This window comes from Teleopsis dalmanni, chromosome 2 (genome assembly GCF_002237135.1).
Source record: "Teleopsis dalmanni isolate 2A chromosome 2, ASM223713v2, whole genome shotgun sequence".
NCBI lineage: Eukaryota > Metazoa > Arthropoda > Insecta > Diptera > Diopsidae > Teleopsis > Teleopsis dalmanni.
This window is the reverse complement of record NC_051847.1, coordinates 121,770,514-121,796,943: the sequence shown is the minus strand read 5'-3', so window position 1 is coordinate 121,796,943 and position 26,430 is coordinate 121,770,514. Positions and strand designations below refer to the sequence as shown.

Here is a 26,430-nt window from a genome sequence, read left to right as displayed (position 1 = left end):
ACATTTTCTGTTTGTTTTTGTTTAATTTTTACTGGACAACTCATTCTTGTTGGTGTTATAAAAATTTTGTTAGAAATAAATTAACAGGAACAGCGATTACCCTCCGAAAGACTACCAAGACTAAATGTTCCTCCTAAACCATTTGACCCAGGCGATTTTTTATCTTGCGGCTTATCGTCATTGTCGAAATTATCACCCTAAAAATATTTAAACAATAGATTATATTAATTATAAATGTTATTCATTTTCATGATCAAAAACTTAATATTAATTATGGAACAGGCTAATTAGTGGGTTAATTGGAAAACAATTTACTGTTTTTGTAAGTAGCGTCGTTTATTGAAATTAATTTCCGATATTTCGGCTATATTCCGTATTCACTTTTTGTGGAACTTGGACGATTTAAAAACATTATTTAAACACCAATTAAATGTGCTTTAATTAGGTTAATTTAGGTTATACCGGCGATCCGCAGGGATCCACTTAGGCTTAGTACTTTAATTAACTGACCAATAAGCCCATTCTATAATGAATATTGAATTTATTATACAATCTAATAATAGTCTTAGGTTATGGTGAAAATCAATGCAATTTTTATTACGAGTAATAATAAAAAATCTGAAGGGTAATAATACCTAAATATAAGAAACTAAGTGTGTATTGAGTATTGAAACAAAACACTAAAATTATTTTACTTTCAAATAATAAAAAATAAAATGATTATAATAATAAAAATTCATTTATATTATAAATTTAGCTGTGATCATTATGAATAAATATATATAAACTTTTAGGATTTAAGTATTTATTTTTAGGTTGAATATAATAAACAAAAATATATAGTAATATATCTCTTTAGGAGAATGTGAAACTCTATTCACTATTAAGTTCTTATTTTCATTATTAATAAGGGAACACTAAACTTACTCGCCGTTCTCGTTGTTCTCGTATCTTCCTTGCCAAAGCTAAGAAGGCCTCTTCAATGTTTATATTACATTTACAAGAAACCTCAAAAAAGGGCATGTCGAAGTTTTCAGCAATCTACGGAAAAAATTAAATTAAAGTATATATATAAATTAGAAAAATAATTGATTGAGATATAAAATAGAAATTGAAAGTATCTAATATAATTGCTGATCTTGATTCTTGATTCTTCTTCTTGAGTTAGTGCTATTATGCACTTTTACTCTATAATGGCAGGGGGGCTTATCTCTACCCCACACTAGGCTTTAACTAGGCTAAGAAATCATATCATTTATTTGTCTTTTAGTTGATGACGGACCTTAAATCAGCATATCTTCCTGAGAGTCCAGACTGAGAGTGGACTTGCTGGAATTGACAATAATTACTATGCCAACGAAAGTATAGATAGCATTATCAGATACAAAAAGTATTTAGTTTGTAGAAATACTAACTAACTGACAAAGTATAAAAGGTCAAGAACAAAACCAATATAATGTAATCTAAAAAGGAATATTTCAATATAGTATTAATATAAGAATAATAAAGACAAATACTCTTAAATATTATATTAAATATTATTTTTATTGTGTTAACTTTAAACTTTCGTTTAAAAAGATTTAATAAAAATATAATAAGAAGCAGAAAATCACATCCTGAATTTCTGATATATTCTATATCATTCAGAACATCCTGCATATATGTTATATATTAACTTGAGATGAATTGATATAATCATCAGTGGTATTGCAAAAATAACTGGAGACAGGGGTACCATAGCTTTTTGGTACCCCCAAAAAACATATATATTAAGAACATAAAATATACTTGTGTTTGGCCCCATTTGATGCTTTGCCCTTCTTGCTACGTAAAAACCATGTCTGTGTATATTTCGACTTTAATTTTATGAATATTTACCTTTTCCCCTCTCTCCTTATCTACCATACGCTGTGTTGCTGAGCATTCACATTTGTTGCCAGCTAATACTTTCACAACATCCGGCGAGGCATTCTAGAAAATGAAATGATAACGTCTTACAATCTCATATATAATTAATTAACATACCTCTTGTATATTTCGTAACCAATAAGATAAATTATTATAACTTTCCAAGTTCGTCACATCATACATCAATAAAATGCCCATAGCACCACGATAATAGGCCGTTGTCAGTGTACGAAAGCGTTCCTGTCCAGCAGTGTCCCAGATTTGTAATTTTATTGGCACACCATCTAAATTTATTAATTTCTGTTTAAAATCAATGCCTATAAAATAAAAGAAGAAATATATAAAACGTTATCTCATTAAACTATTTTGAGAATATAGAGTTAATAATACTTTAAAAATTTAACGACATTGTAATGTAAACACATAACTGTGTTAATATTAACTTTTGTTTGCTGATATAATTAACTTTGACGTTACCAGCACAAATCGTTTTACGGATGCTTAATAAGCAGTACAAGGAATAACAGTGTGCTTTGCAAAATCGTGTGAGTGTATGTGTCCATGGAAATGGAATTAGAATAGGTGCTTTATAGCAAAATTTTCGGTTTTTTTGCATACGTTGTTAAATTTTACGAGTAGATTTTAGTGCAAAGAATTTTTAATCAGCTATATTTTTGATATTTTTTGTGTTATTTCAAAGATTACAACGACTAGAAGAACTTGTTACTACTTATATTCCAGATAACAATTATTAATGTGTTAGTAACATAATGAAAAAATCACACATTTACGAAAAGAAATAAACTCAAAAAAAGAACTCAATTAAAAATAACAAATCTTTCCCTATGTCTTACTGTAGGTTTACATTAACGCCATTAACTCGGCATTTGTGAAGTAATTAGTGTCATATATCAAATAAAATTCCTAACAACCTGTGCTAACAAGGTTCAATAATTAGAAGAGTAAATATAGTATAATAACTAGAAATTATCTTAAATCAAATATTATTGATGCAACTGTAGAGATTTGGTTCTTAAAGCAGTCAATTAATAGCACGTGATGAAAATGCATGATATACAGAGTGTCACATCAGTTTGTCAATTCCGTCTTTTTACAATTACTTTTCTACGTAATTTTTAAGAAAATATATACATAAATACGGCTTTAACTGAATGACGAGGCACAGATAGTCTTCTTTCCATTTGGGCGGAAGAGATTGCAGACCAAATGGGGAAGGCGTAAGTGAGTAGGGGCCGAATAAGCTGCTTATAGCAGAGCAGCTTAACTTTGCAGCTAAGCTGGTTGTATCTACGAATGGCAAGTTAACGTGGGGATAAAATTATGTTGCGGGGAAAAAACAATGCCAAGATATTTCAGTTTGGGAACTAGCTGGATGCGAATGTTGTTGAATCTGAGCTCGATGTCAGAGATATCAAAACCTCTAGTGCGATCACACTGCTGGCTTAGAAGGGCTATAGCAGAGATCTTGATGGGGTTAATTTTCCACCTGGTGTAGTAGTCAAGGAGGGATCTAAGGTGGGCATTAAGCTCATCGGCAATGCGGCGGGGGTTAGACGACCGCATGAAAACTAGACAGTCGTCGACGAAGCAGAAGTCTTGGCAGAAGTCTCGGTTCTCATGACCGAATTTAAACCGATATTTGGTTTTTTTACTCACTCTCAGTTTTTTAATATGCATTGAAAGTAACAACAATTTTGATTATGACGTGCCCGTGACACTCTACATAACATAAGCATAAAGATATTTTTTTGGCTGGGTTTGAATTGGTATGTTTAAAAGTAGTTAGTTTAGAGAATGTGTTTAAAAGTAGTTTTAAAAACCTTACTATAAGCAAAGCAGCTGTAGAACAATACTGATCTCACATGTCACAATACTTAAATGATAAAGCTAATTAAAATGTGAACTTATTACCGCTTGGAAATTAGTATTAAATACTTCAGTCACAGTAGTTGTAACAAACTGAAGACGTAGTATATTGCTAAAATAACAGTACACTTCTTTTTAATTGAAGGCTTGAAATAGAATTGAAGTTTAAGAAATAAATTTAATTATGCAAAGTTTCAGTAGAAAATATTAACAAAATAACTAGAAGCCCTAGACTGATGACTTATTTAGTAAATATGCTGAGCTAGAAATGTATCACTTTATAAGCAGAAGTCTTTCATCCATCTTCCAGTTTTAATATACATATGTATTTAAAACATATATTGTATAATATTATATCAAAATTTGTCAACAAAAGCATTACATTTCGGGAAATATGAATGCTCTTATAGATTTCCGAGAACTAATACTACCAACGAAAGAATCTATGTTGCAAAACGTATCCAACTCTCAGTTCCTATCCGCTCTCAGTTCCTAATATGTAGAATTTATTAGATTGCACAAAATACCTATGAGAATGTTGAATATCTGGGCCTATGACATTCATACTTGTATAATATGTATGAGGTGTTAGTGAATAGTTTGTCGGCTTTTATATTCTTAAAATAGTTTTTCAGTTTCGAATATAAATGTTGGACAGAAGAAACAGGCAGTAAATATTATTCGTAAAGTTAAATGAAACAAACTTTTTTTATTAAATAAGTGAAATTCGAAAATGAAGTTAAGGAGGAAACTTGAATAGTTGAAACCACCCGAAACAAACGGAATGACTTTATGTATACATATATCTATATATAATTAATGCATTGTAATAATAATACAGAAAAGTAAACAAAAGTAGAACTGATGTAGCTTTCCATTTGAAAGCCTCCCCCTTATAGAACATTTCTGGTACTAAAATTAATTGCCACCGATACACAATATCAATAGTGTTCTACTCTATATACTAAGCAATTTTATAATTAATTAAATGAATACTAATAAAACAAGTAAAATAATTAAATAATTAAGGAATAGATCATATAAGAAAACGTTAGTCCTTCATCATCCTTTGTTTACTAGTGAATCCCTAATAAAAACTTAATTGGGCAATTAAAATTGATTTTACTGAGTTCAATTTATGCATAAAAACATATGCACAAATATATGGTTCTATATATGAAGGTACATATAAACTCTTACCAATAGTGGAAATATATGTTTCGTAATATTTTTCATCACAGTACCGATGTACAATGCAGGTTTTGCCCACATTGGAGTCACCTAACACTAAAACTTTGTAGGTTGCCACAAAATCTAAAGCCATTTTTTTATTTTTAACCTACAATATTTAACTGATTGTTTTTGTTTTTGATTGTTGTTGTATTTTTTGTTTGCTTAATTTTTGTAATTAGTATTAAATTGAGGTAATAAATAAATTAATTTACTTATTTTATTGTTATTTAAAAAGTTATATTGTTTATATCGTTTATTAAATTCAAATAATTTATTTTTTTGCAATATGAAAATAGCTTCCACTTCAATATTTAAATTTCAGTTTATTTTAATTATAAAATTATATTTTTTATGTAATTATTATTTAAATTGATTTTATGTACTCTCAATAATAATTTTTAAATTAATAAATTATTAAATATTTTCACAACGTATTTTCAACACCGTTCATTCGAAAATCAGCGAAGAAAAAAATGATTCAGCTTACATTTATGTGAAAAAATCAATATCGGTTTTGATTCCATTTAATAACAGCGGCCAGATGTGTGCGAATAGTGGATTGTGGAACGAACGGCCAAATGCATATTGGATTTGTTTACATGATTGAGGACTTGTTATTATATGCTTTCGACGTATAGCTTCTCCATAGTCAACTACCACCTGTAGCAACACACAAAACAATCAGTCATTTTATAAACTTTTTTCCTACATTTAGGGATAAATAAATTTTAGCTCAAAAAGTTTTATCTTAAACATAAACAGAAATTACTGAATAAACAATACTTAATATAATTTCTTAAGTAATTACTATATACTAGTGATAAATTTTACACTGCAAAAAATAATGCAAAGCTAAGTAAACACTAGTGGAAATTTAATTAATGAAATTTTTAGCACACTAGAAAAAAACATTAGATTACTTGAACTAATACGAAAGATATTAAAATGTTTGAATTGTTTAAAGTATTTAACCAGAATGTATAAACACTTGAATTTATCGAACATTATAAAGCGATTCATAGGAGTTTAATATATAATTATTAAAATTATATATCCAATATCCAATATCTGTAATACTGTTATCAATATTATTAATTATTTTTAATAAGGCAACTATTTATATTGTCTTAAAACGATTTGTTAAATACCAAATTGTACCTTGAAGAACCCGCAATCCACATATATTTTACTTATTATTTAAGATAGGATTTACGTAATAAATCTTTACAGCCCTTTTAGGAAATCTGAAAGCAAGAGTATCTGGTTTTTGAATGACTATTCAAAAGACGATGTAGATTCGATCGATCCGGAGAATCTATAACTATGTACTATGACAACTTATACGTATTGTAAAATTTTATGTAAAAATAAACACGTAAAAATAAACGCAATCATTTTCTTACATGGTAAAAATAAGGTTCTGACTATAATCACATACTTTGTCTACATGTATAACAAAATAATGTTAAAAAGTCGGTTTTTAACAAGAACGTTTTTTTTAACAAAAACGTCTTTTTTTACAAAAACCGAGTTCAATCAGTTTTTGCACACAGGTTCTTATTTATTTTTCATATGCACACATAAAATAACTTTACTTTCTACATTAAAAAGGCTTATTAAAAATATTAGTTTGGAGTCATATAATTTAAAATTTTTACTGAGACTGACGTTAAATTACATCTAAGCGAAAAAACTTATTTAATAATCATTGGTAAATGGTTTGAATGTTTTTTTATGAATATTTAAATATAATTACAAAGAACAAATTTATGTACAAATCGTGCTAGATTTAAAACAAACCTTATAATTTTCATAAAAACAAAAGAAAAGTACTCTATGTTCAAAACGGTAAGGTAGAATTATAATGTTATACAAATTGGAAAAATTAATTTATTGATTTACTTGAGAATTCAAATAATTTTGAATTATTTATTTTACTTTTCTTTTCAATTATTTCTTTTCTTTTGTATTAAAAAATATTTAAAAATAGTATAAATTTGGAATCTGATAAAATTTACAAATTGAATTAATTTGTTATATATATTAGAAGCTTAATATGTTAATAAATTAGTTAAAGCACAAATATTTAAAAATTTGCGAAAACATATAATACTAAATTCTTGAAATGGCAAAAAAGTTAATTATGGTTTATTTATCTTTTTATTAAGTAGAATCCATTTCTACATACGAAACATAGAACTAAAAAAGTTATTAAATAAAATTAGTTTGAAAATTTTTTTAAAAAGTTACAATTTTAATTATTTTTTCCAAAAGAATATAAAATAACTATAAGTTTTTAAATTTTAGATACAATAAAAAGTATTTCAAATACTAACCATATGTATATTTTAATATATTGTACCCATAAAAAATTTATATCTTGGACTATTACACAATTTTGATTTGTAAGTAAACTGTTCACAATTGTAGGAATTGAAAACGTTGGTCACCATGTTTCGCTTTAATTTTTATTTCGCCGTGAAATATCAATTATAATTAAAATATGTTCGGTAAACCTTTTAGTTAGTGTTTGTACGTACAAGTGGTAATTTGTTTCAGCGGTTGTCAATATGGTGTATATAGTTAAAAGCAAAGTAAGTAAAAATTACTAATAAATGTCTTTCCAATAACAAATTAAGGTATATGAATGGTTTTAATAATTATTGAATCAAATTTATGGTGAAGACAAGTTCAATGTCGAAGTGCAATTTCTATTTAGATGATGTCACATTATTAATTTCAAGTTATGAAAATAAAGTGCTGTTAGTATTCTTATTGAAATTGTGTAAATTAAAAATAATGGCTGAAATTTTAAGATATGTTTATTAATCAGAAAATACTAGTGGTGGCATGAGTGTGACCTGCGGTATTTAGCGTCAGATTTCTATACAGAGTGATCTATGCTTAAAATTTTGTAGTCACATTTGTTTTGCGCCATATTTTTTTTTTCTAAAATAAATATTTAAATATAGTCGCTTGATTTATATGTAAAAGTATTCGAATTGCCACTAAAGTGCTCATTTTAATTCATGACGTAATTTAATTTTGAAATTCTTTGGCAAAACTAAAAATATTCGTCATACTTAACACGAAGAATGGTTTGACCAACCATTACTGTATTTGTTTTTTTTGCTTATGTTAAACATCTTCGCCGCTCTGCTGTGTTGTTTGTGTTTGAGAAATGCCATTTTCGCTTTATTGCTTTTTTAACATTGAAAATATTTATGTTGACTTTTCTACAGCAATTTCTTGTGAAATTATTTTGTATACCATATTTCCACTTTATTATTGCTGTTAGTAAGCACTTTTTGCTTACCTTATTTCGCTTATTTTTTCTCTGTTAGTAGAAGCTTTAACTTCTAATTTTAATATGTATGTATGTATATGATTGAGCTAAGCTGAGAACATACATAAATTGTATGAGTAAATGAAGTAAAAAAGTCCACTCTTAATATATTATTATTATTATTTACATATTCAGGAATAACATCGCGATCGCGCGCTATTTCTCTTAGCTTACTAAATGATTTGCTCGTTTCTTTACTGATGGTTCTTCTTCATGTTGTCCTCGGCCGACCGCGATTTCTTCTTCCTTGCGGATTTCACTTTTATTATTCACCCTTACCCTGAATATACCTGATTTAACTTATTAGTACAATTTACAAACGATGTGATATTTTGAAAAGATCAGTAGTCATAGTGAAAGAATTTTTTTTATTGAAATTTCCCTTTCGATAAGTTTGTTATGACTACATTCTAAAAAATTAAAAATTATATAAATTTATATTTTATTTAATATATATATTTGTAATAATATTTATTATAAATATATTCATATATATATATTTATATGTATTTTATTTATATTTTAATTTTATATAAAATGTTACCCAAATTGCAAACAGACATATTCACAGTTAATGTGAAAAATTTTATTGTAGTTTTCTTTTTTAATAAATGGTTTATGATAAAATCCAAAAAAAAAAAATTAGTATATTATTTTAAATGAAATGTTATCCAAATTGTACTATTACACAAAACCAGAATAGAAGGAAAGGGTTCACAATTTTAAAAAAATTTTTATTGCTCACCATATTTCGCTGCAAATTCGCCGTAAAATTTCAATTATAATTAAAGTTTCTTTGGCACATTTTTTTAGTTAGCGTTTGTTCGTACAAGTGGCAAATTCTTCTAATTAACGTAAATCAATATGGTCTATATAGTTAAAAACAAAGTAAGTACAAAGTGCTGATACATATACATATATATTCCTCTTTAATATAAATGTTTTTAATAATTATTGAATGAAATACTTGTTAAAGACAAGTTCAATGTCGAAATTATAAATATATAATTTTAAATGATTTTGAAAGTGCAGTGTTATTGATGTTAATATATTTAATGTAAAATAAAAATTTAAATAAAGTTTTACAAATGAAAATAATTATCAATTAGCAAATATTATTTGCGACATAAGTTGAGTATGAAGTTTGCGGCGTTCAGCGTTAAAAATCCATAGAGCAGTGGGTGCTGTGCTTGAAGTTTTGTAGTCATGTTCATTTGTTTTCCGCCATTTTTTGTATAATGGAATGTTGAAATATTAATTATTATAATTTATAGATTTTTTGTATCAAAATTTTTTAATTGCCCACTCAAACGTTCAATTTAATTCATGACGTAATTTTATTTTCTAATTTTCTGCCAAAGTAACAACATTCGTCATACTTAACACGAACAGCAGTTTGAGCAACCGTTGTATTTGTTGTTTGCGTTTGTGGATCTGCCCTGCCGCACTTGCTGTGTGTTGTTTGTGTTTGGGAAGTGCCATTTGGTTTAATTGTATTTGTTTTTGTTGTTGTTTACTGTATTAGATTGGCATCGCAAGAAAGCTGCAGCTTTTGGGATACAAGTTACACAACATGGTTGGTCATGACTAAAATTGTTGTTGGACAGCAATAGAAATATGAGTAATGCCGACCCCGACCGACGTTAGTCAAAATCAATTTATGTTAATATTATAATTTCTATAAAAAACACAATTCGAAAACAAGTTTATTTTGTTTTTTAGTTTCATTTGTGTTTTACTAAGAATTTTAAATTCTATCAAATCAAATTGGAAAAAAAAATGAGATTTGCTTGGGCTTTGTCTGGTAACCGCAGCAACGTTGCTTCAATTACTTTTTGCCACAACAGAAGGAATAATGCGTTTCAAATAAATTGATATAATTGGTTAATCCATTAAATCATTAGTCCCTATTGCTTAGTAATAAATAGTTAAATAAATAAGTTTAAATAGAAAAAATACACAACAATCAATAGCGTAGAAACGTTTAAAAGGACTAAACTTTAACCCTTTTAGTCTGCGGTAGGATGATCAGCTTATAATTATTTTTAAGCCATATACAGTCAAACTTCCATAACTCGAACAAAAATTGTGTTTCGTGGCGTTTGGAATATGGAAAAGTGCATTCTATAAGTCGAATTTTTATTTTAAGTATAAAAGTATTTTGCTGTTAGGGGAAATCCCTTTTTCCAAACCCAATATTTAAATTTTTCTTTCTTATGTTGTTTCTTTGTGTAAATGCCAGTCGCTGGCAGCGTGGTTTAAAGTAAAAGGTGTTAAAATAATTTCCAATGCTTCTCTTAACGATTATATTGAGCTTGACAATGAATTTACAGCTTTCCTACAGATGACGATATTATTAAGCATTATAGCTTCGAATTAGTGAATCCGATTCTAAGCACAACGGAAAGTGATATGAGGGTTCGGTGGATGAAATTGTTCATCAGCCTTCCAAGAATGAAGTAGAAGACTCATTCAAAACTCTGAATTTTTATTTACAAACGAATGATACTCCAATTGATGATCACTATAAGAGTATGAATAAAGTGGAATCTCTTTTTATTAAAAATAAGAAAAAAATTAAAGTCCCAAACTCCAATTTCTGAATATTTTACTTCACTATAACTTTTTTGCTTTATTTGATTGCAAATAAATTAATATCTTAAAATGTGATTCTAGTTTCTTCCAAAAATAAAAATAAGTCGAACCTTTTCTTTGCAAAATTGAACTTCGAGTTATGGAAGTTTGACTAAAACACATTTTCTTTTTCTAAGAAATAAAATATACAAAAATGATTGAAATTTGACATAAAAATTTTTATAACCTTTATTGTAAATGAGTATAACATTTAAGGCATCATTTTTGTTTTTTAGGATTTTAAATTTTATTTCCTAATATTAGAAACCTTCTGATGAAGGCAATAACGAATTTGACGAAATACGTATAGAAATATACTAAAACAAACGTCCGAAATAAAAGTCAAAATCCAGAAAAAACAAAAAAATTATAAATAAAATACATTTAAGGCATATCTCCAACATCAAGGCGTTTCAGATAGATAGGTTTTTATATTGTTTTTATTGCATCTCTTATAACACATTTAGGGTAACCTTTTAAATCTTCAATTAATCTTGACTGAATCTTTGACAATCGCAAACAAAAACAAACCAACAACTAAAAAAGTAAACTGCGCCGCATAAATATTTTTGCATGCATATACTTGTTTTTATGACGTCACTTTATAGTTGGCTTTGCCTAATTCTCTGTTTTAAATACTAGATGGTGAGTATGCATGTAAAAACTTTAGTATGCGTAGACAAGTAGAGCTACGGCATGCAACATGTCAAGCAACGCTGATCGACAAGCACTAAGTAATTTTACAAACAATTATTGTTCGAATCTAGGCCCAAAAATGAGAGTAGGAGTAAATGTAAATTTCGTTTAGGTGATGCAAAATTTAAAATGCAAATTTGTTCTTAGGCTCTTTTGATAGATTTCCGTACATGGTATTAAGCGTTGGATATTGATATATCCTTGGAGTTTTGACATGTAACTTACATGCCTTAAATGACAGAATTTTGAAGCTCACACTCACTCACTATATAAGAGAAGAAATCAATTTTTTCGTCAGTAGTCAGTGTATTTCCTCATACCCTAATAAATTCAAATATTGTTCACATAAATGTGACGCAAATGTTTATTTCTCTCACTTTAATCTCTCACTATTTTCTTAACCTCTTAATTCAGTACCAAATACTTCGTAATGACTGAGTTTTTTTTTTTTTGAAACTCTGTATTTGAATAAAATCTGATCGGATTCTACTATTAAAAACTTTTTGCTATTGTTCAATATATGTATATTATTCATAACTAAACTATTGTTTATAAACCGATGTGTGAAACTTGTGTTGATATTTGTTATATAAATATTCATTTATTAAAAAGTAAAATTATTTGCTTGTTCAAAATACGAGTACTTCAATCAATTCAAACAAATTTTTCATTTCATTTCTGCCTGATTACCTACCGCTTGTCTGTCGTCTACCTACATTCAATTAAGAGTGTAGTTTTTCGTGATTGATTAAAAAATATATACGTGACAGTATAATTATTGTATTTATTTGCTGATACTATCACATTAGTGGAGGTTAAAATTGTGAAAAGGTGTATCAATGCATAAGTTTTGTACGTTCAACGCATCCCCCATAATGACTCCCTTTACATTTAAAGAGCAACTACAGCTCCATATATCCTTAACAAATATTTGAAATATCATTCATTTTATTGGACTGAGTTTATCATATAAAAACGACGAGTATATTTACACCCCTTGTTGATATGCCAATATGTACTTTATAAATGTACATACATATATGTAACATATATGCATGTAGCCACTATTATTTATTCTAGATAAGTGAAATGTGTTGACAACAACTGAGCTGGAGAATGAAAGTTATATTAAACACGAAGAACCGTAAATACTGATTAGACTATGAAGTGAATAATTTAATATTCATACTAGACCTATGTGAAAAGCCAAGTAAATATAAAAAATAATATAAATAATAATATTAAGTGGAAGTTCTAGTAAAAATAAATTCATATCTCAAAACAAACCAAAAATAGTGGTAAAAAACTGATAAACTGAAAATTTTTTTTATTCAAAATTTATTAATATATTTACTTATGAATTATGTAAATTCAGATTAACTTTACAACTGTAGACCTACTTATGAAACATTAGTTCTCGAACTAAGTTTAAAGTTTACTCGAGTGTTAGTATTTTATTTATTTTTTTTTTAATTTAAGGATTAATTAATCATTTCCTCCGGGGATATATGTAGATATCAAGTATTTATTATTTGGTTTATATAATGGGCTGTTGATTATGTGATTTATATTATTGATAATTTTTAATTTACATGGGTAATCCAACATCATGTCGCATTTATAAACATAATATATACCCTTACTTTATAAATGAAGTCTTCGGAATCTCTACTAAATAGTTGTAGTTCTCCGGGCAGCAATCTGATGGTATAATTTACCCCACAAAACATGAATAATAAGGTTTTTTTTTATTAATATTTTAACTACTTCTAAGTATAACTTCTACTATTGATATAACACATTTTTGGAGGTCTATATTTTGATCCTATATTGTAATATAAGGTATTTTATTTTTATTTCTATATGTCATTCTTCTGTTCTGCTTCCCAAACAAATTTGTGCCTTTTGTAGTACATTTAGTAACATTGAATTAACTTTTGTCCTACTTTCATGTGAAACTGCGTGAATACTTTTATCTTCGATATTATAAAATTGTTAAAGCAAAAACAATTCAGACCTCATGTATTATTTACAATGATCTAAATAAATATTTAGTACATTTAAATTAAACAAACGTAATATAGAATTAAAATCCATAAAACACAGACTTAAAATCAGAAAAAAATATATAGTTAAAATATACTAATAAATTAACCATTTTTTGTAGATTATAATACTGAAACTAACTGTACTATAAATATTAATAATGATGATAGAGTTCACATGATTATTCAGTAAATACCGTGGTGCATTGAGGTAGTTTTATTAGCATTAGAACATGGGACCTTTTTTATAGTGTATTTTACTTTAGACAATAATACTATGAAAGATTTCAAACCAAGAATAAATTTCGAATGAGTGAATGCTTGTGCTTATAAACGGGCATTAAGTAGAATTCTGAAACGAATGAAAGAAACCCAAATAAACAAAGGAATTTAACAATATTCCTTCTATATAAAATATACCATTGAAACATTACTTAATTTAAAATAAAAAAAAATTTCAACATAGTTTAGAAGATCATCAGATCTTCTTCAGTTTAGAAGGTCCATCTTTAAAGATATTACATTTATTATTGTAGAAATTTCTGATGAGATACAAAGCTTAATTCAATGTTTGGAATCATCCTTTTGTCCATTATTAATCATTATTAAATGTATAAATAGTTGCTGACTAACTTCAATGAAAGGTTTTAGTATGTTTGTACGTGTTTGAATGCGTGTTAGCAGAATTATGCCCCAAGTTTATTATAAAGTGAGTTAATCATAAGCAGTCTTTACCTTAGTGTATTTTATAATTTTATACGTAGATTAACATTTTATTAAGGCGTGACTTATGTCATTTATTGAAGAATATAAATGAATATTATACGCTATTGGCGTATTAACGTTTAAGTTCATTTTATAATAAGCTAATTTTTATTTTAGTATATATTATAAAATTAATAAGAATTATTGTATTCACGCTTAATAGAATTCTACTTTTTAATTATTTGCTTTCACATATTGCCAACTGATTAATAAAGAGATTCTTGATTTAGTAATTAATTTTAGCAAATTTATTCTCAATAACAAAACAAGCTCTTATTCTTCATTTACTTTAGAGAAATTCTATACTTGTTTCAATTTTTGTTTTTTTTTTTATTTGAATACTATCTTAAGATTTCAGTCACGAAATCTGATATAATTTACTGAGATATAACATAGAACATTTTAATATTATATAAACCTCTACATCCAATGTTGTAGCTAATAATAGCAAGAACTAAAAAATACTAAACATTATTTTCTAACTATTATACTAACTGTTATTATTATGCTGAAAGGTTCACTACAATAAATAGGATGTTTCCAAAGTCTTAACTTCAAAATTTCAAAAATAAATTAAAATACTTGCAAAAAATTATATTATTATATGCAATATGCGAAGCAATAAGTGTTCATAAGTAAAAAAAAATTTTAACAACTTACTCAAATTTATATCTCAGCAACCAATTATTTTTAATTTTGTCCAGACATTTTAATCAAGGGTGTTCCTCTCGCACTATAACGATCTATAAAGAGCATAGTCATTTTAAAACTATCATATATTTCACTATGACAATAAGCCAAGTGCAATTTCAAATGTTACTTTTATTTTTGATTCATGCCAAAATTATTTCTGGAAGACTGTTTTACTTAGTCTAATAATAAGACTAAGTTTAGTTTTCTTTTATACATTGGTTTGCATGCACAGTCCAGAGTAATTGGTATCAGTAGTACATGCAAAACGTATACTAAACTTAATTAATTCTTTGTTTAATAAAAGGGCACTCAATTATTTTTCCTTAATGTGTCGATATCAGTACAGCATAATTCGTTTTTCCATATTCAATTCTGTTGTTGTTGTAATAACCCGCTGGGACCTTGTGAAGTCCCTTTGGGAGGTGTTGAACGGCACTTGATCGTCGGTGGCCGCGAATGCCCCCGGAACGTAGATCCGCCCATTCTTCGAACCTCTCTATGTTGTAGATATTAAACTATATTCTATTTCAGCTTTACTTTCAATGTTTTAAAAATTTTAATAAGTCGACATATATATCATACATATATAAATTTCTCTATATAAACATTAATAAAACTTTTTTATTTTAAAGAGATAACATTAATTTTCTTTTATATTTTAGACTGATTTCGATCAACAACTTGAAGATGCTGGCGACAAATTGGTTGTTGTCGATTTCTTCGCCGTCTGGTGTGGCCCATGTAAAATGATTTCACCTAAATTGGAAGAATTGGCCAAGGAACATTCGGAAAAGGTTGTGGTTATTAAGGTACGTCACAAAACAATATATATTATGTATTATGTCATCATTATAATAAAATACTAACAAATTACTTATATTTTAATATTGTTGATACCACATAATTTAAGATTTCTAAGAATTACAATGAGAAAAACTTACATTTCATGTACATAGATTATTTCCTCATAAAGAAATCTCTTTCACTGAGTCATAGATGATGTATTTAACAAATACTTCTTTATGCTAGCCGGATTTAGATTATCGTTTAAAATTAAGTGATGAATTTGCACAAGGTTTTATGATTCAACGAATGGAAAGATTATATAAAATTAATTAATCATACATATATTAATAATAATTAAATAATTGTTATTTAATTATTTAAAAATAATCATTTGAAACAGCAGCAATTTGATAAAATATTATATTCCAAACTTTTATTTATTTTTAATACAATATTTCATCTGTCACATTGAGGTTGACCAATTTTTAGAATATGTTTGTCAATAAATCAAATTCTAACTTCTTCTACCTTTTTATTTTTTATTAGTTTGTCATTTCAGGACTATGAAAACATACTTCAAATTTGGTTAAGATTCATATATATATATATCTTCATATTTTTATTTTACTTCTAAAACTAACCTTTACCTGATATAATTAGTTCAATTTTTTTTCTAGTAAATACACAATATTTGGCTTTTATATTTTAAAGAGTTTAATCTATTACTTTATAATACCTCATTATACAAAAGGTGAGTAAAACCTATAGCAGAAGTATTTTTTTCCGAATAAAAAGATTGAAGTTTTTAAAAAAAAATTTATTTCAATTCTGAATATAATATATTTTTTTATTAGCAAATACATTTACTAAAACCTCCCTTTTGTAAGTAAATAGAGATATGGTATTGTTTACCGTTTCTTGAGAGGTATAGTTTTTGTTTTCCATGATAACATATAATTTCTTAAACATTGTTGCTTTTGTTCTTGCAATTAAGTTGCAAGGCGCAGGTGTCACTTGGTTGTCTAAGAAGACCTCTGAGTACCTCAGAGTAGATCTGTACTCACTTTGAACATAGTCGAAGCTTCGTATTTTATTTAGGTAGAATGTAGATCATATTGTCTGCAGTTTTTAGAATAATATGATCAATGGTATTGAGGGCTTTGAAGTTAGGTTAAGGCCCCTATGCACCGTGACCAGCTTGATCTATTGTGGACCCGTTTGTATTTAAACATTCAGTATCTCGAGGAATCGAACCAGCTCCTTCGGAGGGAGTTTTCGAAAGTCTTCATCCTCTAGTTGGTATGCATCTAAAATTTTATTTCTTCTGCGGCCTAGTGCATCATAGTTGGTGATCAGATGTTCCATAGACTCTGTCTCATCACAGCAGAAAAATATAATATATACATATATTTAATTTATATCTAGTGTATAAAAGTAATATTTTTACTAAAATGATATTAAATAATTTTTATTTTTAGGTTGATGTCGATGAATGCGAAGAAATTGCTATGGAGTACAATGTTTCCAGCATGCCAACCTTCCTTTTCATCAAGAACAAACAAGTTAAGGAGCAATTTGCTGGTGCAAATGCTGAAAAATTGGCATCTTACATAGAGAGATTGGCATAAAATGTTATTACACAAAAGTTAAATAGACAATTTTTTCCTTTAAGATGTGTTAAGTAAATATGTTAACGTAATTATTTAAATTCCATAAAAAACAGAAAGTTTGAATTTTTTGCATTATTAGGAGAAACACCAACGAAAATATACTTAAAAAAATTTATTTTTTATCTCTTAACTGTAATTGTTAGCACATTTTCATAAATTTTGTTATGTAGATGCTTTGAAATTGTAATAAATTCAGAATTTTCTTTAAAATACATATAAACGTTTTTTTTTTATATCAAATAAATTGGGTCATATATGTTTTGTAGCAGCATTAATATTTATTACTAGGCATAATTATTAAATTGCAGTAAAATTATAAAAAGTGGCAAATATCAGTTATTTTTTCATTGTTTAGTTAAGAATCAAGAATTATCTATTTGGTAATTTTAGGGGCCAATAGGTCTATCTATCTAAGCTTGTCTAAGTTGAGTATTCCGTTGTATTATTGGGATCACACACTACACGTAGTTATTCGAAACAGATCACTCTTATAGTTCTACTAACTTATAAGTCAGATCAGAGGAAGATATTTTATTCAGCAGACAGCTGTAATATATGAAGAAAATGTAATAATAATATATCATAATAAATTCACTTCTTAGTGCTTAAGTTGGCTCCAAATTTATTTTATTTTTGTGTAATATTTTTGTTATATATTATAAATAATGAAAGTGTGAGAAAATAAGTAATCACTTCAAGATAAATTCATTAGGAGCTATTGTGAAGTGTACATAACATTGCACCTTGATAAGCTTTTATCAATTCATCATTATCATCCGTGACTATACAGTCCATGTAAGACCTAAGCTTGTTTAACAACATTCTTCCATTCTTCACTGTTTTTTGCTTTTATTTTTCAATTTCTAATGTTCATTTCTTCTAAATCCTACTGCACACTCTTTTCATCTTTTCCTTAGGCACCTTTTACAAATCCAATTTTGTATAATCCATCAAGTTCACAAAATTGGAAACAAACGCCGACTAAGCTCTCCATACAGATGTAGTTTTCTCTAAGAAACCATGGAAAACCATATCTTCCGGAAAGAGCGACGCCTTCCCCCGTGCAGCAAGAACTGTTGTAATTCAATTGAGTTAAAGATGTAGCTATGTGCTAAATAGTTGCTTGTCACGCATAACTATCATATCACTCATCTGTTTTCAAGTCCTAATGCTAACACCAATTTGAGTCACACTCCAATAGCTACGTCCCAAGGAAGTGGCTAGGTTTCTCCGCCTTCACTCAAGTTGATTTCAATTAATCCTCTTGTTTCCAAACAATCCTCTTCTTTTTCACGCTTCCTTTACCCAAACATATCCTAACCCTTGTATTTGTAATTCCTTTATTGTTATTTGCCATATAGATCTCCACGGGTTACTACAACAACAACGACTACAACATTGCAAATATTAGCACACCGATCGGTTGGCTCTGCAGAATTTTTAGAATCCTCGCAAGTCTGAAAAGTATGTATGAGTACGTGTTTTGCTGTACATAAGTAAAGCGAAATAATCAAATCAGTTTTGTTAAAACGGGTTTTCAGTGTTAAAATCGAAAATGATAGCAGCTCTGCAGCATGGTCTCTTCTTTATCACGTATTCTTGTGGTGTTCATTAATGTTTATGCTTTGTTGTCTTTTATATAAATTAATACAGTGTATATTCATTTTTTATAAGGTCAATCTTTTAAGTTATATGCCAAAGCCTAACTTTTCAGATAACCTCTGACCATCAAAATCTAAATATATCTTGTGGGTATATATTTATAGAACTGTTTAGTTATTTGAAGTAGTGTCGGAAAAAGACAACACATAATTTATTTATTTTAATTGTGGTTTTAAGTTGAATATTCCGAATTTCAAAATAAGAATATTCTACTCGACTGCGGCCAATGATGACTCACATCTGTAATTGTTAACTAAGTGAGTAAATATGTTTAAAAGTTGAAGATATATTATTATTATTATTGACATGTTCAAAAATATAAATTCAAGAACTAATTCTAATCACAAAAGCTTTCCAAGTATTTCTATCACGCGCTATAGCTCTTAGTTCACTGAAAGATTCGCTCGATTCTCTGTTAATTGTCAATCTCCATATAGTTGGTCGAAGGCGATTTCTTCTTTCTTGCGGACTTCATTTTAAACTGGCATTTGCGATTTCGCTGAAAGGTTTGCGTAGAATGTGACCCACCCCATATTTTCTTCATAAGATTTGTTTATCATGATGTGGAGTTACATACATATAAAAAAATCTTAGTAAAATTGTACGTTACTTTTAAGTTATATAGTTAAAGAACAATATTATATTATCATAGGAAACTCTTATGTACTATATCGGCAGATATGTTGAAGAAGGGCTTTTCAGAACAAAACTGACAAAAGCATTATGAAAAAAACATTTATGATTAGATAGCTCAAAACCTGGCTTTAAGAAGACTGTTTAAGATTCCATGGTATATTAGATCAACAGACATACATAGAGATCTTAGGATTGACTCAGTGAAAAAATATATCAGAGACAGAGCTCTAAAATTATTTACTAAAGTTGATACGCTACTTAACCCCGCTCTAACAATCCTCAAGTCCACTTCTGGACTCTCAGGAAGATATGCTGATTTAAGGTCCGTCATCAATTAAAAGACAAATAAATTATATGATTTCTTAGCCTAGTTAAAGCCTAGTGTGTGGTAGAGATAAGCCCCCAGCCATTATAGAGTAAAAGTGCGTAATAGCACTAACTCAAGAAGAAGAATCAAGAAGATCAAGATTTATGATTACAATATAGAAATCTAAGTTAACTATTCAAAATCAAAATTGACTTTAAAAAATTAAATGCAATTAAAATTGTTTCTTATTGTAAAAAATATAGACTAATAAGTAAAGATGAGTGATATAAACGGTTATGTAAGTAAGCAAAGTGTCTTATTCTTATATTTATATATATAATTTTTACCTTTTTGTCTTATTTTTTTTTTATTCAATATTTAACAAATAACTGTTTTATTGTATAAGAATTTTATGGTAATGTATTATTACAAAATAAATTTATTATAAATACTTCTTTTTAAGACTGATTTTCTAAGTCAAATCAAGAATGCTGGTGAAAAGTTGGTACTAGTCAACTTCATGACTTCGTGGTGTGCTCCATGTCACAAGATTGCACCTGAAATTAAACAACTGGCTCAGGAGAATTCAAATAATCTGATTGTAATTAATGTAAAGTGCTCATAATCTTACAAGTTTAAAGGTACTAATAGAAAAAAGTTTTTCATAGGTCGACGCTGAGCAACACCAGGATATAGCCTCGGAATATAATGTGACTTGCTTTCCGACATTTACCTTCATTAAAGACAAGGAGGCAGTAAAACAATTTCATGGCGCAGATGCCAATCAATTGTCCCAGTGTATATCAGAATTACTTCCTGACAATTTATAAAAATCTTTAGACTTAAAACTTTTAACGTTATAACCGCAAAACTATATTTTACCTACTATTTGACAAAATATACTTTCTTTAAAATGTAAAAAAAACTATTTTAACATCACATCTATACCCAGCATGAATTAAGTTTTTCCAAGTGGCAAGACATGTTAATGTCTTTTGGATAGTATGCCGATTAATTTCTGGAATATTTTGATCTATTTTGAAGAAGTTTTTAAAAGTGGTAAACCATAAAAAGTTGTGGGAGATGTGCTGTTATTCCGTCGTTAAAACATATTGCGACTGTCATGTACATGAGTGTAGTTGGAAGGCAAAGCAGGAGTTGGTCAGATTCACGAGCACAAAAGACTATATAAATGGAAAGCTCATATTCAATAAAATTCTATATTATATGTATATCATTCAATAGACTTAAAAAATCAATGCTGCACAAGACTGATTGCTCATGGCCATACCACACAATCGATCTATTATAATTAGAGGGGAAGGGGGTGGTACTCAGTGTACTCTTTTTTTATTTTGAAATACTACTTCGGTTAGACCGGTAATATCGTCATGTAAGCCACATTTCCTTCTTGACCTACAGTTATGTATGCAAATATAACGTGACGAGAAAGAAGTTTATATAGATTAAAATCTTTTTAATTGCTTTAAGTAACGAAATGTTATTTTAACTTAAAATTTTAACTAGCCGTTGTGTGGTTTACGACGCATCAATCCCTGAATCTCGATCTAGTAATTTTTATAAAATTTCGTTAGTATATGATATATTGATTATCTTGTAGTATTTCAAATCTTGTATGTCTTGTCATTATTTTCTGACAATAAAAATAGCAAATCATAAAAGATTGTATAGCGTAATTACAATATAACAAAAACAAATAAATAGATAGTAATGATTGAACCATAAAATATTAATAATAATAATAAAATAATACATTTATATATATATAATATGGCCTTAGAAATATATTATTATATCGCGAAAGAACATGACAGATCGTCAATACCTATTCATCTTTCAAATTGGAACACTTCAGTACACTTTTGCTGTACTAAAGTTTAGTTTGAGGTTGTCAGATCTGTATATATAAAAAAAATTTTTTTTTACAACTTTTTTATATAGTTGCAGATTTACTTACAATTAAAAAAATAGAGTTTATTCTATTTCTGCAAATCGCACTATTCTTTCTAAATACCGCATGCAGGAATTGCGTTTTTAAATACAAATATCGCTTATAGCATTTTCCTTTTAAAAATCAAGCACGTGGAATAAGTCATCCAAATACCCCCAGCATTTATAGAGTAAAAGTGCCTAATAGCAGTAACTCAAGAAGAAGAATCAAGAAAAAATATGATTTGTAAGAAATTTGGGTAAGAATTGAATGGTGAACCACATCATTTCGTGGTGAGTAGTAGAAGTTTTTTTATTGTGACAATTTGCGCAAAATATTTTGTGTATATTTTTATTAAGACTTTTGTAAATTAAAATGCTGAGTGCTGCAGCAATATTTTGTTGTTTTTGTTTAAGAGAATTATTGAATCAATTCTACTATTGAGAATTACGAATTTAGTTTAAGCTGGATTATGTAAAAATAACAATCTAATTGCAATTTTAGTTGTCGTATTTATATGTAGAATAAGAATGTAAGTTTTATTTGATATTGTTATGATGTAAGTCGGACAATTCAACTACAATGTGCAGTATGAGTTGGCCAGAAGTTATGAATTGAATGTCATATATAAATCCTGTTTAAATAAAATATATGTAAAATATATGTAAATTGACATATGCTTCCAGGTTCAGATTGATTTAAAAACAAACACAGAACTGTAATTTTATAATTAAAAAATCAATTTGAACTAGAACTACATTTACGGAATGTAATTTTGTTTTTTATTTGAATTCGAAATAATTTTTTTAGGAATGCAACACTGTAAAATATAAGACTATTTTCGAAGTTATTGGTTAGTTTCTTTCTAACCTATATTCTCAGCTGATTTCAAAATTAAATAACAATATTTTGTTAGAATGGCAAACCCAAAACGCGTAAGATTTTCGTGAAACTAAATGCAGGCAACAATTAAATAAAACATATTTTTTTAGGTTCTACAAATTTTTAAAAAATTACATCGAACGAGACAAGTTGTATTTCGAAATGACGAGAGAACTTTGGATGCAGCGCGTAAACAAATAAACGAAGCCTTTTTTAAAAGCAAAAATGAAACTGATGATGCCGAAATAAACAAGGTAAACAACAATTGCTTAAATATTTTATATTAATATTATTAAACAAAGTTTATGTTGGTAGATGATAAAATTAGCGGAGGCTGTTGAAAAGGAGTTACGTACGAATGTCATACAAGCTGTACAAAAAGAGGACAATGTTTTCAGTAAGTAGAATTAGCAAATTTTTTAAAATATATGTCAACGCGGATTATATTCAACAGCTGTGGAAATTACCAAGGATACCACTAAGTTAGATAATTTTCCCTTCAATCCTGATGCAGTGTTAGAGCGTCCAAAACGCTCCCGTGGTAGTGGTTGTGGTTCCACTGAAGAAGTAACAACGACAGCTCAAAATAATAAAACATAGACAACGAGGCTTAAAAATAAACGTTTATAAAAAGCAACGTAGGAATGTAAAAGGCTTACAAATGTAAAAAAAATAATGTAATTTAATAGCTTTAATATAACTTTAATAAAGTTTAACTAAATTTGCTTTAATATAAGGTAATAAAGAAAAAACAACCAAATATATACAAATCAGAAACAAAGTTTATTTTTTATATTTTTTGCTTGTTTTTCTAGATTTTTTTTCTTTATTTTTTTTACGTTTACGCTCATCTTGAGAACTAGAACTGGAACTTGAGGGTGTACTATTGTCACTAGTTGAACTGGAGCTTGAAGTTGTGCTGCTGTCACTAGTTGAGCTGTTAGATTCCGTTTCACTAGAGGATGAGTCTTTAGTTTTTTTATTCTTTCTTTTTCTATCCTTTTGTTCACTCATTTTACGTTTCTTTTTCTCATCATGTGAAGGTTTTATACTCTTATCCACACTGTGGTCCTTTCGTGTGCGGCTGTCATACAAGGGTTTATGGTTGTTACTAACACTATCATATCTGCTGTGCCTTTCGCTTCGTTCATGTTGCGTTAATTCGGTTCGACGTCTATGCTCTATATTATCATTACTTTTACCATTTTTTCGTTCACACACTTTGGGATCTAATCTATCCCGGCGTGAAGGACTATTGCTGTTAGACCTTTGCCTGTCATGTTTACGTTCATCTCTATAATTGCGTGGTGGACTATGCGTATTGCGATGGTGACGATTTCTTTCATAATCATTGTGGTCAGCTCGACGTCCACGCAGGGGACTATGACGATTTTTGTATGTGCGGTCAGGACTAGAGTTATCCTCCATTCTTCTTTTACGATAATTTTCACGCTCTCTAGAATATTCGTTTTGTACACGTGCTGGGCTACGACTACATCGGCTCCTTTCATCACGATTGATATTACGATTCTTCGAGTTAGACCTATGCTTACGAGATGGACTTTGACTCTGATGTCGTGCTCGATGATATTTAGCGTCATCATTATGTGCAGGAGACTTGCGATTATATTTATTACTTTTAGTATATCTTTCACTACTATCATCTTTTCGTTTTCTAGCAGAAAAGTCCCGGCGTTCTCTACTGCGACTTCGACGTGGAGATCTATTTTTTCTATCATACTGTCTATATTCAGGTGAACGACGCCGATTTTTATAAGTATTTCTGCTTTCCCCTTTTTTATTTTTTTCCTCACTTAAATCGTTAAAATCAAACTTTCCTTGCATTCCATCCACACCACGGCCCTTACCTCGCCATTTTACTTTAGCGACAGATTGAGAGAAATCTACATGTATACGTCTATCGTCAATAAGTACATTATCCATTTTAAAGTAAGCCGCTTCACATGATTTTTGCTCTTCAAATTCAACAAAAGCATACTGTAGAGAATCTCCTGTTTTTTTGTCACGTATAACTTCACAAGTTTTTACTCTACCAAAGCGACTAAATATTATTTCCAAATCATCATCCGTTGTTACTGGATTGAGTTTACAAACAAATAGTACATTTTCTGGTGGCGCTACGTCAGCATCTGGAATATCACCCACAATTTCTAAAATAGTTGCACGTGCTTTTGCTTCACGATCGGCTATCATCTCCTGCAGTTCTTCAACACTTTTGCCTTCTGTGTCATAAATGTCCTCATCAGCAGCAATCCGCCCATTTTTTAGACGTTCCTCATTGGGTGATGGCGAACGACTTGGCACTTGAAAACCTCGCGGATCATCAAATGGATCATTAAGTATAACAGTATGTGTAATGCGTATGTCCTGAAAAGGTCGACTATTATCATCGACAATAGTTTCATTCAACGTGCGTAATATATCAAAACCTAGAAATTTCGAATTTTTAATATATATAAAACATAAAAAAATCTATTATAGAACATACCCTCGACCACCTCTCCAATAACACAATGTACACCATCCAAAAATGTTAAATTAGAGTCTAATGTAAAGAAGAATTGCGAGCCAACCAAATTTTTACCTGGACTTACTAGTGACAGCAAACCAGGGCTTGTATGATTTATCTTTGGCAAATTTTCAGCTTGGAAAAATCGTTTTTGTGGACCTTCAATTACACCCCAAATAGAACTACCTCCATTTCCAGCTCCACTAGGATCACCAGTTTGGGCAATAAAATTCTGTTCCACTGTATGGAACAAATTGTAATTGTAGTACTTCAGCTTGCACAGTTTTATGAAGTTGAGACACGCAATTGGCCGCTGCTCGGTAAATAAATCAACCGTAATATCACCGATTGTGGTTTCAATAACCACCGACATGTTGAACGTGTAATATTCAGTAATAACTTAATTATAAAAGTAGCACAAGAACATAAACTTTACAAGCACTCTCGCAAGTTAGTAGACAGCTGTGGTGAGAATAACTAGTAATGTAATAGAGTTCAAATTGTACCATAATATTGTAGATAATACACTTATTGAATTTTAGTGTTGCTTACCCAAAAATTGAAATTTATTGTATTTAACAGCGTTTTCTATTAGCGCATCCAAACTTATTCTAAAATTAATTTCTATCTGTAAAAATTTTGTACTTAAAATTATATTAAGTTAAATAAGGTAAACGTTTTATAAAAGAATTGGTACATTTTTAGCACTAGGCATACGCTGTATGTTTTTCAACAATATATACAAAATCTTTTTTGGACATATATAAGTAATAAGTTTTTTTTGCAGGATGTCATATAT

At 28.6% G+C, this 26,430-nt stretch overlaps 5 protein-coding genes across 6 annotated transcripts; 3 read left to right on the top strand and 2 right to left on the bottom strand.

Moving 5' to 3' along the window:
* On the bottom strand, positions 1-5,160 carry LOC119679200 (ras-related protein Rab-8A). The gene is made up of 5 exons (XM_038091411.1): positions 4,996-5,160; positions 2,026-2,225; positions 1,879-1,971; positions 928-1,041; positions 1-197 (listed from the first exon to the last, which is right to left on the bottom strand). The coding sequence occupies exons 1-5, from the start codon at positions 5,117-5,119 to the stop codon at positions 81-83; spliced, it is 648 nt and encodes a 215-aa protein (XP_037947339.1). The 5' UTR covers positions 5,120-5,160; the 3' UTR covers positions 1-80.
* A 2,385-nt stretch (positions 5,161-7,545) lies between these two features.
* Positions 7,546-17,638, top strand: LOC119679206 (thioredoxin-2-like). 2 transcript variants are annotated; one of them, XM_038091418.1, is made up of 3 exons: positions 7,546-7,622; positions 15,870-16,016; positions 17,472-17,638. In XM_038091418.1, the coding sequence occupies exons 1-3, from the start codon at positions 7,599-7,601 to the stop codon at positions 17,619-17,621; spliced, it is 321 nt and encodes a 106-aa protein (XP_037947346.1). In that variant the 5' UTR covers positions 7,546-7,598; the 3' UTR covers positions 17,622-17,638. The 2 variants fall into 2 exon arrangements, with proteins under 2 accessions (XP_037947346.1, XP_037947345.1); XM_038091417.1 differs by lacking the exon at positions 7,546-7,622 and adding an exon at positions 9,157-9,262.
* Positions 17,639-20,508: 2,870 nt separating this feature from the next.
* On the top strand, positions 20,509-21,177 carry LOC119679204 (thioredoxin-2-like). The gene is made up of 3 exons (XM_038091414.1): positions 20,509-20,566; positions 20,732-20,878; positions 20,937-21,177. The coding sequence occupies exons 1-3, from the start codon at positions 20,546-20,548 to the stop codon at positions 21,096-21,098; spliced, it is 330 nt and encodes a 109-aa protein (XP_037947342.1). The 5' UTR covers positions 20,509-20,545; the 3' UTR covers positions 21,099-21,177.
* Positions 21,178-22,990: 1,813 nt separating this feature from the next.
* LOC119679203 (complex III assembly factor LYRM7-like) lies at positions 22,991-23,794 on the top strand. The gene is made up of 4 exons (XM_038091413.1): positions 22,991-23,154; positions 23,212-23,355; positions 23,417-23,498; positions 23,556-23,794. The coding sequence occupies exons 1-4, from the start codon at positions 23,137-23,139 to the stop codon at positions 23,699-23,701; spliced, it is 390 nt and encodes a 129-aa protein (XP_037947341.1). The 5' UTR covers positions 22,991-23,136; the 3' UTR covers positions 23,702-23,794.
* A 96-nt stretch (positions 23,795-23,890) lies between these two features.
* Positions 23,891-26,096, bottom strand: LOC119679197 (peptidyl-prolyl cis-trans isomerase sig-7-like; the record flags this gene model as incomplete). Its single annotated transcript, XM_038091408.1, has 2 exons — positions 25,611-26,096; positions 23,891-25,551 (listed from the first exon to the last, which is right to left on the bottom strand). Coding segments are annotated over exons 1-2 (2,055 nt in total), but the record flags the coding sequence as incomplete, so codon positions are not given.
* Between the last annotated feature and the right edge of the window lie 334 nt (positions 26,097-26,430).

Excerpts from the sequence above, each read along its gene's own strand:
- LOC119679206 (XM_038091418.1), top strand. The coding sequence starts at position 7,599 with ATGGTGTATATAGTTAAAAGCAAA. Across the intron at positions 7,623-15,869 it reads TGTATATAGTTAAAAGCAAA|ACTGATTTCGATCAACAACT; the intron begins GTAAGTAAAAAT and ends TTTATATTTTAG. Across the intron at positions 16,017-17,471 it reads AAAAGGTTGTGGTTATTAAG|GTTGATGTCGATGAATGCGA; the intron begins GTACGTCACAAA and ends TTTTATTTTTAG.
- LOC119679204 (XM_038091414.1), top strand. The coding sequence starts at position 20,546 with ATGAGTGATATAAACGGTTAT. Across the intron at positions 20,567-20,731 it reads TGAGTGATATAAACGGTTAT|ACTGATTTTCTAAGTCAAAT; the intron begins GTAAGTAAGCAA and ends CTTCTTTTTAAG. Across the intron at positions 20,879-20,936 it reads ATAATCTGATTGTAATTAAT|GTCGACGCTGAGCAACACCA; the intron begins GTAAAGTGCTCA and ends AGTTTTTCATAG.
- LOC119679200 (XM_038091411.1), bottom strand. The coding sequence starts at position 5,119 with ATGGCTTTAGATTTTGTGGCAACCTACAAAGTTTTAGTGTTAGGTGAC. Across the intron at positions 1,042-1,878 it reads ATAAGGAGAGAGGGGAAAAG|ATTGCTGAAAACTTCGACAT; the intron begins GTAAATATTCAT and ends TTTTTTCCGTAG. Across the intron at positions 198-927 it reads GAGAACAACGAGAACGGCGA|GGTGATAATTTCGACAATGA; the intron begins GTAAGTTTAGTG and ends AAATATTTTTAG.
- LOC119679203 (XM_038091413.1), top strand. Across the intron at positions 23,356-23,416 it reads ATGATGCCGAAATAAACAAG|ATGATAAAATTAGCGGAGGC; the intron begins GTAAACAACAAT and ends TTATGTTGGTAG. Across the intron at positions 23,499-23,555 it reads AAAAGAGGACAATGTTTTCA|CTGTGGAAATTACCAAGGAT; the intron begins GTAAGTAGAATT and ends TATATTCAACAG.